General features: G+C 46.0%; 1 protein-coding gene across 1 annotated transcript in view; it reads right to left on the bottom strand.

Annotated features, from left to right (window-relative positions):
- Window positions 1-1,699: 1,699 nt before the first annotated feature.
- atp2b3a (ATPase plasma membrane Ca2+ transporting 3a) overlaps window positions 1,700-19,388 on the bottom strand; it is a gene marked incomplete at its 3' end in the record, with an annotated part of 97,307 nt that continues 79,618 nt past the window's right edge. The window contains exons 19-20 of the mRNA XM_080015362.1: window positions 18,225-18,407; window positions 1,700-2,110 (exon numbers count right to left, since the gene is read on the bottom strand). Of these exons, the coding sequence (XP_079871488.1) occupies window positions 1,700-2,110; window positions 18,225-18,407 (594 nt within the window). The remainder of the gene's footprint in view (window positions 2,111-18,224; window positions 18,408-19,388) is intronic.

Genomic DNA, 19,388 nt, shown 5'->3' with positions numbered 1-19,388 from the left:
GAACTTGACCATGCCACATGATTTCCTAGGCCGGCCATAAGCAGCCAATCCATGCAGCGCTACCTGCTCTGCTGCCTGCTTGCTGTGTTGCTACGCTCCCTCCACCCCCATGCATCTAGCCCCGTATTGTGATGACCCGCTGATATGGCGAAATAGGTCAGTTGTGCGTAAATGACAAAAATAAGCGATAGATAAGTCGTAAGATGTATTGAAACAATTTGAATGTATTGTTCCAAAACGGTAACAAGTGCAGGATATAAATACAGGAAGAATGCGAAATTGCGGGAAAGAACAATGCCAGCAGCGACCAGCCTGACACTTTGAAGCAGAGATTATGCGGTTACGTTTGGCATTTACACGCAGCTGACATATTGCGCCATCGGAGCGGGTCATCAACCTTTCGGGCTGTACTCTTATATCCTTATATTATTTATATCTTATATAATATATATATAAAGATAATTTTAAAAGTAAGTCTAAGAGTTGTCTGTCATCTGAATTTAACCGATTGTACCCAATTTATAAAAAAAATATTATTCAAAAGTTGTAGAATACTTCAGGGTGTGTTTTGATGCTATCAAAATAGACTCACCTTTTCCTCCAGGGCAGTTATTGAAGTTGCCCCATTTTTTATTTTTTTAATATATTCATTAATTTATTATTGAAATTGATTGATTGATCACTGTTTTCTTTTTAATGTTTTTCTTTTTGTTCATTTTGATTATTTTACTTTTTATCCTGCTCGATAGGAGCAGAATACAAATAAAGATGAAAGAAATGATTTAAATAAAATCTTTAATCTTTACACACAGTTTTATTATCCGAATATCGACTTTGGTTAATTCCACCCCCTTTAGCGGCCAAAGGAATTATTGAATTCAAGGGCATATCCACATGATGATTCAAACAGTAAGCAGCATGTTCCATCTCTTTCTACTTCCACTTTTTATAAAATACATGCTATTTTGCTAATATTTGTGTTTGAAGTTGCCATACGTGTTTAATTTCAGTTGTATAGTTAATTAAGCATTCATTTTTTATACTTTTTCAGACACAATGCACATAGACATAGAAATGGAAAATTAGGGGACATGACCAGAGGGAGTATATAATAACAGACAGACAAAGACAGCTTCTAGGTGAATGGACAAACAGTACATACAGACATATAGGCATACATACTTACATACATACACACAAATGTATAGATAAAGCTAACTGATGAGGCATCATTAGCCGGATTATAATATTTATGGTAGTAAACAGAGTAATTGCAGTAGTAATAACAACATTAATAACTGGAACATTTATATTTTTAAAAAGCAAAAATAATTATATAAAATGGAATATTATTAGGTATAAATAAGTCTTCCCACCATAGCGTAAACTAATGGATTCCAGTTCATTCTGCACTCACAGTCAAATCAGCTCTCTCCTTTTGCATGCTTACATACAGTATATATTTTTAGTGTCACCTTAGCAGTATGCTGGGGGGTTGGGGGACTTAATGGTTGTCCAAGGAGGCTTTTTTTTTTATCAATGAAGGTGTTCTCAAAGTGGACAATGTGGATTAGGTGCAATGGGGTGGGGTAGGGTGTGTGTAGCTGTATTAATGCAATCCCGTCGACCGCCCCATCCCATACAAAAGTCCCTTCAGACTTAATGCTTCCCTTCTCCGTCACATGTGATCCAACGCATCTCAAAGCTGTGCGATGAGTGTGGATTGAATAGGGGTGCCGGGAAAAGCCTCATTAGCGCTTGGGCCAAACTCGTTGTCGCCGTTATCATTGCAATGGAGGCAGACTGGAAGGCTTTGCTGGCGGTGGTTGGGCCGGAAGTTGCGCCGGGTGCGGGGTAGAGGCTTGGGGCGCTGGTGGGGGCGAACGGGGGAAGCCCGGCTGAGAGCCGGGCCTACATGGTTCAGCTTGGACGCCGGCGAGTCCTGGTCCTCCGCGTCCGTCGCACCTGTCTCGCTGATGGGGGGAATGTCACGGACAGAGGAGTCTATCAGAAATTCGGGGGGGTACATGAATTTGTGGATAGAGTTCCTGGAGGCTGGCTTCTCGGTATCGCTGTGCAGGGAGCTACGGAATGCTTTTGCCACTCGGATCTGAGTCATTCATGGATGGCAATGAACAGAAAGGGGGGGGGGGGGGGTTAGCCAAGTCACAAAAACTATAAAGAGATACAATTAACCTGTGCAGTCCAAGAGACAGCTAGCTCAATCACATTTCTAGCAATCAGAAAATGTGCTAACATCATGGAATGAGTTTTTCTTTTGCCGCCAAATTATACTCTTACTTTGTATAATACTCAAAATATAAGTAACGGTCTCTGTTTACTGAAATCACTCTTTCACTACCATTGAATAAATGCATAGCTAATTTTACGACTTTAGGCTACCATTTAATATTTATCGCAAATGCTTGGACATTGACGTTTCAGAGCCAGGAAGAGGAAATACAGTTTCAAACACTGACCAGGTTACACAGACAGCTGGAACACAGAACGTGAACACACAGAGTGTAAATCGTGTTAAGACAAACACAACATTCAACATGCAAAGAGAGATGAGAGTGCTGGTACTCATTCACTATCATACTGTAAGGGGAAAAAACACGCACACAAAAAAAGCACATTCAGCCGGTCGTGCAGAAGCTTTCAATGCAGTGGAAAAGAAAGACGAGGCTTTTGGATATAAATACGAACAAATATTTTCTCAAAATAACTCTATTGAAAAAACACTGCAAGTGGTTTGTGAAGTTAGACAGGTAAAGGTAGGGCCAAGTGAAGTCTTATCATTACTGGGTGTTTTTTTCTAAATCTGAACAAGCTAAAATCATTCCAGTTGACCACTGTTGGAAGCATATAAAAATAGAACGGAGCAGTTTTTGCAGTGGAAATAAACCAAGATAAAGTTCACATGGTGAGCAAGTGTCCATTAAGAGTTTAGAGAAATGGAATCAAATTTAGTGACTGAAGAAACTTCAGACCACGCAATGATCATCACGCAATCATCTTTACTGATGTCAAGAATTGTGACGTACATTCTCGTTGTACCGGACGCTCCTTATTCCTTATTTCCATGTTAGCTCACAAGCAAAAGCAGTTTCCATTTTATGTGGCAGACAAAGCCAAAGACAAAGAGCTATTTTTAGCCGAACAAGCTGAACGCATGACCAAGAACGTCCTTTTCTACTTGAGAAAGCCCATCTGGCCAACGGACATCCTCATGGGGACATCGTCATGTTTTCAGTGTCTTCATCGAGATAAATAACTTAATTTGTAGCGCTAGTTCAGACTTGCATGTCGTGATTGCTATCGTGTTCTTTGTATTGTGTAACGTGACTTTGCTGAAAAACATTTTCCCCCACTGGGACAATAACGTTTCTAAAGTATCTAAAATCGGATGCAAATCGGGTAAACTGAGGCCAAAACTGAGCTAAACGTTGATTTTTGTTTACTTCAGTTTGGGGCTCAATTCACCTCGACTTATTTTCAATTAAAGAATGAAATAATAAATGTAGTCTCAGAGTTACTTCTTTCTCAATGTAATCAAAAGCAAAATCTAACATGACCACTCACATTAATATTTTCATTGAAAGAGTACGGACATTATCACTTACCCTTGACGGGTGGACTCTAGTTGAGCCTTTGGCGCGTTTTAAAAAGAGTTTAAAATTAATCTTTTGTTGACTGTAAGATAAAAAATATTGTATATTGCATATTTCAGCCCAGACTATTTATCATTCATCACATCTGGCTATGCCAATATGTGTATTTATCAATATGTGTTGCTCCTTTTCAATCGTGTTTTAATGCTCAAATTGACAGCGTTGTTTTAAACGAAATCTTGCATATAATAGCATTTTATGTCCACCGCTGCTGGACTGTAACTGTATCTTCAACTTTTAAATGCCACAACGATCACTATACCTTGGCAAACTTCATTTGCGGCCATAAAAGATTATTTTAGTCTATTTGTGTGACTTCTTTCGTTCTATTTCACATGTTTCTATGGTGCTCCCACTTGCAATACACTGAATCCAATAAATGAATTTAGCACCAAAAGTTTGAAATTCTAATTTTCAGCCTATTCTCTAGCCCAACACCCCCAGTACGAAAATACTACATATCATTCAAATGTAAATGTTGTGAGATTTGATAAGGGGGGTGGAGTACATCATGCCTGACTTTTTGAAGCATTGCATGAACTTGACAATGCTACACCTAGATTGAAAAAGAGAAACAAATTAGTTTGTTTATTTTCAAAATGAAGAAAATAAGGCAATGCGGTGTATACTAAAATATGTTTGTAATCCTTTGTCCTGTGAGAGGAAAGTTTTTGATTAACAGAAAGTCAAAAGTGTTTACATAGCTCCATCATACAGTATACAGTATATATTACATGTACAGCACATATATAGGATTAGTGTTCCAACAAGGAAACTGCTCCAAATTTTTATCACACATTGTAAGTTAGAGTTGTAACTTTGTTTTGGAAAGTTTGGATCTCAGGGAATGACATTTTTTCATTCAGAGTCTACACTGTCCAGAATATAATTATTGTGGATTTAACTGCAACATTAAGAATATACATACTTCATTGTTTGAAATTTTGTCCCAAAAAGGGATTTGGAATCTGAATGCTGAAAGTGCTGCATAATGACACGATGTAAAAACATTTTTTACATTGAACATAAACAATGATGAAGTTTCACACCTCACAATTAATTAAAATGATTCCGATATGTTAATGATAATCTTGAACAATTTCTCTAATTATCACTCAACTGACTGAAGCAAACTTGTTTACTTTTCCTCATTAAAGCCTTCCCTGATTATGAGAAATATAAATATGATCATAACAAAAAATAACCTGTTTATTTAACTATTATACTTAGGTAACTTGTGAAACTATTATACTTGATACTCTGCCATCAAATAATTAAGAAATCACTTATAACAGGTCATAATCAAGAAATGATTTCGCATAATCTTAAAATCCTAAAATCACAAACCACTTTACCCGGTCAAATAGGTTAGGCTTAGCTGCTTCATTAGTGTATCATTACATCCTGACATGCAAAATTGATGACACTACTGTACAGTAGAATCATTCACTTATCCAAAACCCCAAATGGAACAACTGAAATGTATGAGCTGACCAAAAGATTTATGAATACACATGAAACATTTTCCCAAATCAGTCCAAGTTGTAAATGTAATCTCTCAATGTTGAATATCTGATCAAATCAAATCAAATCTCTTCTGCACCATGTACCATATGCTGTATAAACAAACATGTATAAAAATTACGACTTATAAAATTACAATACAGTAAACGTGGTTGTGCGTTTACTGTACCATAAACATCTGATAATATTAACATATGTTAATGTACCATAACATTTCCAGTACACATTTAACCCAAAGGGGAACAAGTTGGTTTAGTTAAGTAGTAAGTGGTGTTAGGAGTGAATAAGCTGTATGGTTAACCACAAAATGAGGCGAAGCTTGTGGAGCTAGTTCTGTCAGAAAACTCGACGGTGCCACACGCTTCCCTGCTTTATTGGTCGGCCTACTTAAGCAGCCAATCCCTCTTGCCCTACCTGCTTTGCTTCCTACTTTGCTCCCTGCTTACTGCTGTGTTGCTGCACTCCCTCCACCTCTCCTGCATCCTACTCTTCTATCCAGTGGGGGATTCAAGCTCATCACTCCAATATTTCTTGCTCACTAAGGCTTTGTTTACACCTGGCATTAACATGTGTCTTGGGTGATCCGATCACAAGTGGACAGCTCTTGTAGGATCATTTTAAGCTTATTTTTAAGGGAATCAATGAATAAGCAAACATGTCTTTATGTTGAGTATGCCACAATTAGAAGCAGATGTGGAAGGCAGGAAGGCTGCTCCTTCCATCCATCATCCATTGACAAGGAATGAGGTTTGGGGAATCAAATCAACCTCATGAAATATATGTTTATATGAAGACAAGATATAACTTATATAGACATAATAACAATAATGTATTCGGGCAATATAAATAAGAGCGAATGCATGTCTCAACACAGAGGCCTTTGTAAAGCCAGAGGGTGAGGGGGCCACTTTGAGTGACGCGTGACCTCTCTCAGGGGTAGAGTGGGGCCCCAAGTACTTATCTCCATATAATGGAAAGCTCAGGAAATAGGAAGACAAGTAGGAGTCAATGCTTTGAAAATAATATATAACTTTGCTGGCCAAAGAGTTTTCAGTGTACTCTGCAGACCTCACTCAGACTGGTTATTTCTTAATAAAGAGTCTTATTCAAGAGTCTTATCCAACCTAAGAGTGGGGTTTTCTTCACGACACTTTAAATATGTCTGTTTACACCTGGCATTTGTATACGTCTCCACATGTGTCTCAAGTAACCACTCGTGATCAGATCTCACTTCCCCGCTCTATTTGCAAATTATATGTATTTTGTTTCCTGAGTTTCTTACTTGTATGGAAAATGAAAAATGTTAATCTAACTCAGAGAATTGGAGTGGAGTTTTTTTTCTCCTCCAGACAGCAGTGCGCCGTACTCCGATTTTCCTGAGTTTTTATGTTGTTTTTATTTGATTTCAGTAATTTCTACTTGCACAAAACAACTTTTTTAAACACAACTGCATTAAGGGACTGTCCCAATCACTGCTAATGGAGAGGGAGCGAACGCCGGTCCACTGCGTGATTCAGTTCCCCTGTCTCCGTCCAAAACAAATAAAAACAAGAGTGTTTTTATTTTAGATCTATTTATTTCTGTTAGTTTCCTACTTGTATGAAACAATTTTTTTTAAACACAACTGAATTAAGAGACTGTGTCGTTCACTGAGTAATAGACTGAACGAAACAAAAAAACCTGTGTGTCCTGTACCGTGTCACGCAGGACTTCCCGTTGTTTTCCATTGGCATGGGCCTTCATTTAGTAAAACCTGGATGTTTTTGAGTAAATTCTTTATTTGTAAATAATAAATCCTGTACTTCTGTAATGGGGAGACTTCTTGGGGAGATTTCTTGACCAGACTTTTACATGATGCCGTTGGCGCATGAATGAATACGTACTTCCCCTTACACAGAGGAAGTCAGTTGAGTAGGCGGTTCTTCATTGTGGCCTAGGACACATTTGCATTTACGCCCAGACCGCCTCCAAATGTGGTCTAAGTGATTGGATCGGTTTACACCTGGCATTAGAGCTGTACACTTGATTGGATCACCAAAGATGCATGTTAATTCCAGGTGTAAACAGGGTCTAAGTATGCCTATGTTTTCTGTACACCTCGCCCTGAGTGATGAGCAGTAGAGCCCTGTCGCCCAAACTCAAACGATGCTGAATAAATAAAGATAATTTTAAATTATCTAAATGTAAGAGTTGTCTGTTAGAAGTTAAGTGAGGTTAAAGGGGAGAAATCTGTTTCGGATTAACCAGTAAGTGAAGTTAAATGAGGTTAAAAGGGAAAATCTGGTTTGGTTAACGATTAAGTTAACCGGTAAGTTAAGTTAACTGAGGTAAAAGGGGAAAAATCTGGTTTTGTTCATTGGTTTGGCAAACTACGCTAGATTAATTGAGGTTCTGATAAATGGGTGTCTACTGTACGTTTTTGTATACAGTATACAATAAATGGAGGTGAGTGCGCTAGGAAGCCAAAAAGAACAAGCAGCAAAACAAAAACAACTGTTGTGAGAAAGCACCACAAACTCACTCCCTGGCGCACCGGTCGAGTTGGCGGTGGAGAGAACTACATGAGTAGGGGTGCAAAGATTGGTTACGTCGTGGAGCTGACTGAGGACGGAGGAGCGACGTTGCATGGCCCCCTGGAATGAGCCACTCCTCTTGAAGGTACTCACTACCTCCATCTGTCAGGGAGAGAAAGAGAGATTAGGTATGTATGAGTATGAGTATGAAGTATAATGAAAATAGACATTTGTGAAAACAAAGAGGTAGTTTGGTTATATTGAGGTGGATGTGGTGAAAGGAGAAAAAGAGGAATGGTAAGAAAGAGCACAAGTGGATGTGTTTCCAGATCAACTTTCAACGCGTCTAGATATAAGAAAAGTGTTTCCTGTTATTATGAGACGGATACTATTGCATGCTGTTCAAAATTGAAGACTTTCTAAGACACTTTAATGGCACAGCTTAACAAAATCACAAAGTCAATGATTCAATCCTGTGTTCCACAATGGAAGCTGAAACTGCCGGTTAAAGTCATACACTTTTTGTGAAAAGTGACACTCTTTGTGTCTCTCACAGCCCTTAACCTGGCTTGATATCCGTTATTGAAAGTTTATCGATACTAGTGCATACCTGTTCAAAATTTAAGACTTTCTAAGACATTTTAATGGCACAGTTTAACAAAATGTAAGGAAAACTTTGCATGAAAAAAAGAAGCAACAAATATAGGCATACTAGAAATTAAGGAGGATCAGTTGAGTCCAGGCGTCTTCTGTCAATCATTCAGTCCTGTATATGCGGACTGTACTGTATATCCTTTATCCTTTGTCAGCACCTCTTCATAAACAACATAGCTGTGTGTGACTGCTGCCCCTGAGACTTATTCATGGTCATGGCATAGCAGGGTCTCAACTGCTGCAGAGTGAATGGGAAGATGTTGTCAGATGGGCTCAGGCTGATGCATGGAATGAGGAGTGTCCGTCCAGCGTCCAACCACAAATCTGGCAACCAAGAGATGGGGCAGGATCTGACCGATGAGATATTTTCACCCATTGCTGGTCGAAGTTTCAAAGTAGCATGATCACCATTCTCACCTTTATAGTGATACAATACGGAGGCATCCCAGACAGGCAGAGGATATGTAGAAACTCAGCCAGGTACACATGGTGACCCTCAAATTCTGCTGTGTCTACGCCGCTGCAAACATGCTCTTCTCCTGGAAATATCTTTGTCATGTACTCGTTCACCTTGTCAACTTCAGAGTTGGTTGGGCACGGTATTTCACCACTCACATAGCCACTACGGGTTGGCAATGTTGGTCTGGAAGTCATCTAACACCCAACAGAGGATGTCCTCGAGTCTTTCATGGGGAAGAGGGGGTGATTCGTTGAGCTAAATAGCAAATTCACCCCTTTCTGGAGTTACAGGAATCTTTCCTTTGTCAAGTCCAGCAGGAATTTGGCTTCATTTGTTGCTCTCAGGCCGAGTGATCCTCATGTTTTCAGTAAGACGAAGAATCTCCACATTCCTCCACAGGTATGAGCTCTTTAAGCACTTTCTTACTATGTTGCTACCATGTGGCACGATGGTAAGGATCTGCATCCAGTCACCGCTGAATACCATCGTGATGCCACCAAATGGCTTATCTGAACCCTGCAGCCACTGGAATGTACGATCTACTGCCTCTCATGCACGGCGGTCCATAATTTACATTTTATCCACCACCATCACATGCATCATTCTGATGAGTGCTGTAGTGTTGTCATCTCACATTGCAAGTGGACTCGTCAGTGAGAATGAGAGGGCACTTGGTCCTACTATGAAATGTGGTCCCTTTAGGCAGGTGGGTAGCCGCAATGCCACTTGCAGCTATTTCAAGGGTGACCTTGCCCTCTGTTGAGGATGTGGGACAAAATGAATATTTTCCCAGTCCCAGTGCAGGCTGTCAGATAGGTCTCCATGACCCTATCGCCAACATGTAGGAGGTCCTGGCGCATGTTGGCCCAGGAACGTGGTACAGTAGGATGTGGAGATAGTACAGCTTGGCAGTATATGGGGTGGAAGGCAATCATGGGGAGTCGTCCAACCGTGTCAGCCATCTGGTTATCCTGAGAACTCAGTCTTTTTTTCCACAACTGAACACTCTTCTGCAGGTAGGTGAGGTAATGGAACACATCTGGATACACAACATGCTGCATGTCAGGATCTCAAGACATTGCATCGAAATCGGCTGTGAGTGTGGTGGCAGGGGGCCCTGAGTCCAGCAGGTTCTGGGCATCTCCTTCGTCATCGAAAGTGATCACCTGCTAATCCTCCAGATTCATTGCCAGCATCTCCACTGGTGGCTGCTTGCATTGAATGGGGAAGTTGTTCATGCGCCTGTATACCTCAGATGCAGTGATGTACTGTCCTAGTTCATATCGTGTCACCTCATCATGTCGCAATACCTCTCGTGTCTCCTCATCTGGCATGTCCTGTCTGACCAGGCACTGATCTGGTCCCTCTTCAAGCTATTTGTACAGGTATTTCCCACTGATGACAGCACACACAATCTTAAGGTTGATGTGAGCATTGTACTGGAGTAGAATATATGGATTGTAAGGTACAACCCATGCATTGTTGACTCGTACATTGACGCCGCCTCTGACAATCTTCATGATGGGAGCACCAGGTGCTGCTTCTGCTCTTCTCCTGTAGAAAGGATAGGAGTGGTCAGAGAAGCTTGTCGCGCTCGCAGGACTTTGGGATAGTCCTTTGTACACTTCCGGTCTGCAATGCAAGGCTGGCATAGTTCCATTCACCACATGGTGTCAGGGTTCACTCAGCATACCTCCAAACAGCAAGACTGAGCCACAACATGGACCCAGCAGAGAGTCAGGCTCCAGAGGTGGAACGCCTGCGGGTGGCCTTGACGCACCAGGGGACTGCGATTGGCCGTCATGAGCGGGTTCTCCAACAGGTCCTGGACAACCTGCAGTCGCTCGCCCAGGCCGTGCAGCAGAGCCAGGCACAGGCTCCACCTATGGCCCCTGCGCCAGCGCTGCCTCCCATGGACCAGCCTCCTCCAGATCACCGCGAACAACGACTGCCGGCGCCAGAGAGGTACGACGGTGACCCAGGAGGTTGTCGTGGTTTTTTGACACAATGCTCCCTGGCTTTCGAGCTCCAGCCTTCACAGTTCCCCACCCAGCGCTCACAGGTAGCATACGTGGTCACGCTACTCACCGGCAAAGCACTCTCCTGGGCCACAGCCATCTGGAATCAGCAAACCCTGGCCTGCTCCAGCTACCAGGCTTTTGCCGGGGAGATGCGCCGAGTGTTTGACCACTCAGTCAGTGGGCGGGAGGCGTCGACACGGCTACTCCGGCTCCGCCAGGGGGTACAGAGCGTAGCGGACTACGCCTTCCGCATCCTCGCAGTGCCGTCTGGATGGAACAGCGAGGCACTCATCGCGGCCTTCCAGGAGGGTCTCAATGAGGGTGTCAAGGACGAGCTGGCATCCCGGGAGGCGCAGGAGGACTTGGACACGCTCATCGAAACAGCGATTCGGGTGGACAACCGCCTCCGGGAGAGACAAGGGGAACGTCTTTTTCCCGCTTCACCAATACCAGCGCGCAGAACAGTCCTGGGGACGAGGCCTCCCGAGCATCTCCGGGCTGTTCCGAGCCCGCCTCCAGCCTCGATGGAGGAGCCGATGCAAGTAGGCAGCACACGGCTCTCTCGTTCCGAACGTGACCAGCGGATGAGGGAGCGCTGCTGCTTGTACTGTGGGATCCCGGGGCATTTCCGTTCTTCCTGTCCTGAGCTCTCGGGAAAAGCCAACTCTCCATCCTTCTCTCCCGAGCTCGAGGCGACCGGGGTTCTGCTGGCTGCCTCCCTCGCCTGGGGAGATCAACATCACTCCCATCAAGCTATGGTGGATTCCGGCGCTGCAGGTAGCTTTCTGGATGTAGGGCTAGCAAAAGCCCTAAAGCTCCCTCTGGCACCTCTGGAGCATCCTCTCACGGTGACAGCCCTGGATGGAAGACCACTGGGTTCCGGTAGTGTGTGCCATCTCACCGTCCCCCTTTGGCTGTCACTGGAGGGAAAACATTCAGAGGTAATCCAGCTCCACCTCATCCACTCTCCTGAATTTCCACTGGTCCTGGGCTACCCATGGCTGGCCCGTCACAACCCACATCTGGACTGGGCCTCCGGGCGTCTCACCGAATGGGGTCCTGCCTGCCACACCACCTGTCTTCGTTCTAGTCCGTCTTCTCACCCTCTCGAGTCTCCAGTCCATGTCCAAGCTCGGGCTCCTTCCCAAGCCCCAGCCCATGCCGGAGTTCCTGTCCGTGTCCTGGCTCCAGTCCGTATTCAAGGTCCCATTCATCCCGAGTTTTCACGAGTGCCCCACGAGTATGCCGATCTGAGGGAGGTCTTCAGCAAGAGACGGGCCACCACGCTTCCTCCCCATCGGTCCTATGACTGCGCCATCGACCTTCTGCCTGGCACCTGCCCTCCTCGAGGACGTCTCTTCTCTCTCTCTCTGCCCCTGAGACTACAGCCATGGAGGAGTACATCCGGGGGGCGCTCGCCTCAGGTTTCATCCTCCCTTCTACCTCCCCGGCGGGCGCAGGTTTTTTCTTCGTGGGTAAGAAGGATGGCGGCCTGCGTCCTTGCATTGATTACCATGGTCTGAACAAGATCACGGTCAAGAATCGCTACCCCCTTCCTCTCATGTCCACATCTTTCGAGCAACTGCAAGGCGCCACCATCTTCACCAAACTCGATCTTCGAAACGCATACAATCTCGTCCGTGTCCGCGAGGGGGATGAGTGGAAGACCGCCTTCAACACACCTACCGGCCATTATGAATACCTGGTCATGCCTTTTGGATTGGCCAATGCTCCTGCTGTCTTCCAAGCCTTTGTAAACGACGTCCTCCGTGAGTTTCTCAACCGCTCCGTGTTCGTCTACATCGATGACATCCTCATCTTCTCCAGGACCCTTCCCGAACACATACAGCATGTGAGACAGGTCCTTCACCGCCTGCTCGCCAATGGCCTCTATGTGAAACTGGAAAAGAGTGAGTTCCACGCCACCACCGTTCAGTTCCTGGGGTTTGTCATCACCGAGGGTCACGTCCAATGGATCCTGCCAAGACCGAAGCCGTCCGGGACTGGCCACCACCCACCTCGGTCAAACAGGTGCAGCGCTTCCTCGGGTTTGCCAATTTTTACAGGCGATTCATTCGGGGTTTTAGCACTGTGGCGGCTCCCCTCACCGCCCTCACTAGGACATCCACAGCCGGCTTCGCCTGGACTGCGGAGGCTGATGGGGCGTTCAGGGCTCTCAAGACACGATTCACCGCTGCCCCTGTCCTGGCCACACCAGAGCCTACCCTACCCTTCGTGGTGGAGGTGGATGCTTCCGATGTGGGAGTGGGGGCCGTTTTGTCCCAAAGGACTCACGACAAGAAGCTCCATCCATGTGCTTTCTTCTCCCGTCGCCTCACCCCAGCGGAACGGAACTATGACATAGGGAACCGGGAGCTACTGGCAGTCAAACTGGCATTGGAGGAGTGCCGGCACTGGCTGGCGGGGGCCCAACACCCATTTGTCGTCTGGACCGGCCACAAGAACCTGACATACATTCAGGACGCCAAACGCCTCAACTCCCATCAAGCCCGATGGGCCTTGTTCTACAATCAGTTCAACTTCATCCTGTCATATCGTCCCGGGTCCAAGAACCTCAAGCCCGACGCTCTCTCCAGACAGTTCGACCCTCCTGAGCTGGTTGAACTCCCCGAGCCCATTCTCCAGAGCTCCTGCATCTTGGCTCCGGTCCGCTGGGGAATCGAGACGCAGGTCCGGCAGGCCCAAAGGAGGGAGGCGGATCCCGGCAACGGGCCCCCGGGTCACCTGTTTGTCCCGAAGGCTGTCCGATCACAAGTCCTGCAATGGGGGCATTTATCCCGCCTCACTGGCCACCCGGGGATCTCCAGGACCCTCGAGTTCCTCCGCAGGCGTTTCTGGTGGCCTACCATGGATCAGGATGTCGGTCCTTCGTCGCTGCCTGCACCATCTGCACCCAGAATAAGAACCCCCGGTCACGTCCCATGGGGCTGCTGCATCCCCTTCCCATCCCCAGTCGGCCGTGGTCACACCTCTCAGTGGACTTCATCACCGGCCTTCCACCGTCTCGGGGCCACACCGTCATCTTCGTCGTTGTGGACCGGCTCTCCAAGGCTTGCCGCTTTATTCCTCTGCCCAAGCTCCCCTCAGCTCTGGAGACTGCTGAGCTCATGGTGCAGCACGTTTTCAGGGTGTTCGGCCTACCCCTGGACGTGGTGTCAGACCGCGGTCCGCAGTTTGCATCCCGGTTCTGGAAAGCATTCCACCAGCTCCTCGGCGCCTCCGTCAGCCTGTCCTCTGGTTTCCACCCTCAATCCAATGGCCAGACGGAGTGGGTCAACCAGGACCTGGAGACAACACTGAGGTGCCTCGTGTCCTCCAACCCTGCCTCCTAGAGCGACCGTCTAGTCTGGGCGGAATACGCTCACAACACTCTGCGCTGCTCTTCCACTGGCATGTCCCCGTTTGAGTGCCAGTTCGGGTACGTACCTCCTCTGTTTCAGGAGCAGGAGGCGGAGGTGGGAGTGCCGTCAGCCCAGCGGTTCGTCCAGCGGTGCCGACGGACCTGGCAGAGGGCTCGTCAGGCCCTGCTGAGGACATCCCGGCAGCAGCAGATCCAGGCCAACCGACGGCGCAGACCAGCGCCTATGCTCCGTCCGGGCCAGAGGGTCTGGCTGTCCACCAGGGACCTTCCATTACGGGTGGAGTCACGCAAGCTCGCGCCACGGTATGTTGGGCCCTTCAAGATCGTGCGGCGGGTCAATCCTGCCGCATACCGTCTTCTGCTCCCCAGGTCCATGAGGATAAACCCCACCTTCCACGTGTCGCGGCTCCGACCGGTGGTCACCAGCACCTTGGCACCCACCACGAGGCCTCCTCCGGCGCCTCGCATCATCGATGGTCGGCCTGCCTACACGGTCCGCCGGCTCCTGGACTCCCGCCGTGTCCGCGGGGCCCTGCAATACCTGGTGGACTGGAAGGGTTACGGGCCAGAGGAGCGCTCCTGGGTTCCGGCCCGGGATATCCTGGACCCCTCCCTGGTCCAGGATTTCCGCCGTCGCCACCCGACACTCCCTGGAGGAACCGTTCCTGGACGAGGGGGTCCTGTCATGGTTCCCCTGGGTCCTACCGGCATCGGCCACTAGATGCCGCCAGTACTGCCTTTTCAGGGTTGCTCTGCTTCACCTATTTCTGTTCCTGATTACCCTGCCTCATTAGGTTATATGTTTCACCTGTGTCTCGTTTGGTCGTCCCTATTTAGACCCTGTCGTTTGTGTCCTCGGGCGCTCAGTCTTGAGTTTGTCTAACCTCATGACAACACTCTTGTTCCAAGCTCCCGAGACGTCTTATTTGTTTTCGCCCAGTTTTTGTACTTGTTTTGAGTAAACCTCTATTTTTTCCACCTCGCCTCTGCCTTGTTCTCCGCACCTGGGTTCACTCAGCATACCTCCTAACACATGGACCGTGAATCATGTGTGAGGTGACAATGCTATGTAGTTTGATGCAATTTGTGTCTTTGTTAGGAATCTCGCCAGAGACCACGTGATCAATATCTGTTAAGGTTCTGGGTTTGTCGCGAGGCACCATGGTCAGGAGCCTGTGGATATGTGGAAGATGGCACTTTTGCGTTTCATCCACAATCGCGTAGACGTCCACGTGTACCAAGATGTCATGCTTGAGGAGGTCTGTGAGGAGTGCTTCCACCATTTGGCTCAGCGATGATGTCCCTCAAAAAGTGATCCTGTGATTGCCGGCCACTTGGGGTTGTAGGTAAAGATCAAGAAGCAGTCAGGTTTTTCCTTGATTCGAACCAATTGCATCCTGGAACTCTTTGACGTACCAACGTGGTGATCCATGAAAAGATGGTGGCAAGATGGTCAGGCGTACAGGTATTACCTCAGCATCAACGATGACCTTGGTCTTTTCAGCCTTGATGGACTTCTGGTTGTGGCAGATCCAGTTGAGGTGGTGTGATAAAATTTTTGCCATCATGACACATATGTACTATTGTGTCGGTTTCCCACCACAGAGCAGTAGATTGAAGTGATGAGCAGGGTCGCACACTTGAAGATGGTAGCGGTAGAAGGATTACGGTGTGATTCCTGCCAGCTCAGTGTGATACCGATGGGAACTGCAAGGCAACAGAAGTACATATGATAATGGATCATATGCTGGATGCATGGCGTTGATCGTCTGAAGTCTTCCCTCTCTAAGTCGAAGAGTTATAGCTAGCTTTCCAAGCTGCTCTGTCATCGTTGCTCCTTGAGCAATGACAGCCACGTCGCCTTTTAATGATGGAAGGTTCATGGTGCCATGATGGTCTTGGGGCAATAATTCTCAGCCACATAGTCAATAGCTGATTTGAACTGCTGCAAGTACGGGTTGCACTCGTGGATGCAAAAAAGTGTCCAGACATTTAGACTGCTGCTCGAGTTGTGGGTGTGACAGTACTGGGAAGGCTTGTGGAAGTAGGTCTGTGCAAAGAATGGCATACAACCATGCTCTGGAAGGGGACAAGCAATGTAATGATAAACCTAACCTCATATGAGCACCCTCGGATTGAAACCAAGCATAGGTATCTACCGAACACCAATACTTGCCATTGCCAGCGCATTACACTGTTTGGCATGCTTCATAAAGTTCTGATTAAGGAAAAAGACCATAATAGCATCTGGAGGTTGTGGTGGGATTGGATTTGTGGGGTCATACGTAAGGGTCAATGTTACCTGAGTTGATGCAGAATCTTTTCCTCTCCTCTTTCCATACAATGGCACCACAATGTTAGCGTTTCGGACATTGAAACAGTGAGATCTGCCTCAGCATCTGCCTGTAATCACTATAAAGCTGCTCTTGGAAGAAATCAGTTTCATCATATCATGCAAGGTTGTGATTGTCATGGTAAGCTGGCTGCAGTCACGCACGGTGTACTTTCTGATGGCACTCAGTGTCCTTTGCCAAGTGCTGCACAGGGGTCTCCTCCCCTTGTGTGCGTGTGTTACATTGAAGGTTACTTGCCCGGCGCTCAGCTCGCTACGCAGGGGTCTCCTCCTCTCATATGAGCGTGTGACGTTGAAGGTCACATGCCGGGTGCTCTGCCCGCTGTCCAGTGGTCTCCTCCTCTCGCATGCGTGTGTGATGTTGAAGGTAATTTGTTAGGCCCTCCCCGCTGCCCAAGTGGTCTCCTCCTCTTGCGTGGTTGTGTGATGTTGAAGGTCACTTGCCAGGCGCTCTGCTCACTGCACAGGGGTCTCCTCCTCTCGCGTGCACATGTGACATTGAAGATAATTTAACAGGGGCTCCTCTGCCCTCATGTTAGCATTACGCATAGCGTTGCATGCCAGGCGTGCATCTCATACTTCTTCTGACTGCATGTCCCAATTGCACCAAATTCGACAATGCACGTCCTTGGCTCCCGAGCTGTGAAGTAGATCGGATAAACGGTTGTCGACATAATCAAAGGACATACATTCGAAGGACAAACATACAAACAGACAGAGATTCCTTCTTTTGTCATTATAGTGCATGCCCGTTCAAAATTGAAGACTTTCTAAGACATTTAAACAGCACAGTTTAACAAAATGTCAATGATTCAGTCCTGTGTTCCACAATGTAAAATCAAACTGCCGATTACAGTCATACACCGGAGAAAGACACTCTTTGTGACTCAGTCGCAGAGCTTGCTGTTCGCTGTTTATTGAATGTGTATTAATATAACACGTCTCGCGTGTTCGACTTGCAGCTAATTCGACACTGCACCTCCATTGGTCCCCATCAATACACCCACCAAGTGTAAAGTACAATGGATGACAGACAGACAGCGATTCCATCCTCTATAGTTAGGTGCTGTTTTGTTTTGTCTTTTCCTTTTCGAGCACCAACTCACCTCTCAAACTCAAACTATTCGTCACTTTTCTGACCTTGCTGGCTTTTGGAGTGGCACATTACAAGACCTTCTAAACATTACTCTTAGTTTTCAATATTACACAATATTTATTTCTCTGTATTATTTGCCCACGGGGGGGGGGCAGCCTAGCGGCAGCCTGAATTCCACACCACGTCGTCACTCATACACACGAGGCACATTGACAAAATTATTTAACCTGTATTGGAGATAATTCAACATTTGGAAAGCATAACTCAAAAGCATAAGATGAACGAATAAACAAATTCCTAATAAACAAACATAAAATGGCAAACAATTCAGAGGGGTAATTTGATGCGCCCGATACATTCACACCAACCATAACGCGATTTTGCAAATCAATTATAAAGGTCCATGTTGGAAAATAATTGCACCACTAAAAACAATGGCAACATCCAGTGACGATGACCTGGTCCCACTTTTGTAAAAAAGAAAGAAAAATAATTAAATCAGTGGAATCGAGACTTGAATTGTGAACAATGGTAAAACATGGCCTACCTGAGTCTGAATGCGATTGAGCCCTCTGAACCACAGGACCTGCCCCCTGCGGAGCTCCCTCTCAGCGTGGTCAATCTCATCCTCATCGTTGGCGAGGTCGTGGTCCAAGATCTCGTCCACAGCCGACCCATGCCCTGCCTCTTTGAGGCACTTGAGGTGGCTTGTCGGTATCGAGGTGATGACCTGCAAAGGAAGGGTTTTTCTGTCAGATACGTATATATTTTGTCACCCTGCTGGTGTTTGATTTGAATTAAACATGTAAACCCTTTTTCCATCAAACCTTTTTTTTAATCTTTTTATTTATTATTTTATTATTATACTTTATACATACATTTGAATGAATTTGAATGAAAATTACAAGTATTTCCCATTTTTTGTTATCACAGGAACAAACCCAAGGGCCTCAAAGAGGGGACCCAACAACAAGAACAGACACTGTCTCCGTATAGAAAATAATAATACCAGTAATTATAGTATAAATATTTCAAATATATAAGACAACCAAATAACAATGCTGGTGGAACAATTAAATGAAAAATGTAATAAATAACATAAAGAATGTTAAGAAGTCGTAAAAAATGAAAAATAAATAAATGAAGAAATAAATGGGCAGGGTTTGTAAGGAGTTAAAGAAGAAATTTCTTAATTCTTAAAACAGCACACACACTGTAACACATGTACCCATGTGTCAACGGCAACCAACACACATGCTACAAATGGTGGCTGGTGAAACTTGTTCTCTGCTTTTAACCCATCCTGGCTTGTCCAGGAGCAGTGGGCAGCATACAGCGATGCGCCTGGCGACCAATTCCAAACGTCCATCGCTGGTCAGATGATGACCTTTTGCATGTTTTTAGTGGGGGTCCTAAGTGATGTTATGTGGAGGAAACCCCATGTGAGCACAGGGAGAACATGCAAACTCCAAACAGAAAGGCCCCTAATCGGGAGATAACCCACCGGAGCATAGTGTCAACAGTGCACTAGGCAGGACTCAAACCCAGGACATTCTTGTTGTGAGGCAGCAGTGCAAGCACTGTGCCACAGTAATCTATGAAAGAAATTGCAGACCTGCCTTTTGCTGAGAATCTTATATTTTCTAACTTAAGCAACAGCATGACATTCCTAAGCCACAGAGAAATAGAGCCTTTTCCATAGAAGTAAGAA

This window comes from Zeus faber (genome assembly GCF_960531495.2).
Source record: "Zeus faber genome assembly, chromosome: 15".
In the NCBI taxonomy this organism is placed as follows: Eukaryota; Metazoa; Chordata; class Actinopteri; order Zeiformes; family Zeidae; genus Zeus; species Zeus faber.
This window is presented reverse-complemented; position numbering and strand designations above follow the sequence as displayed.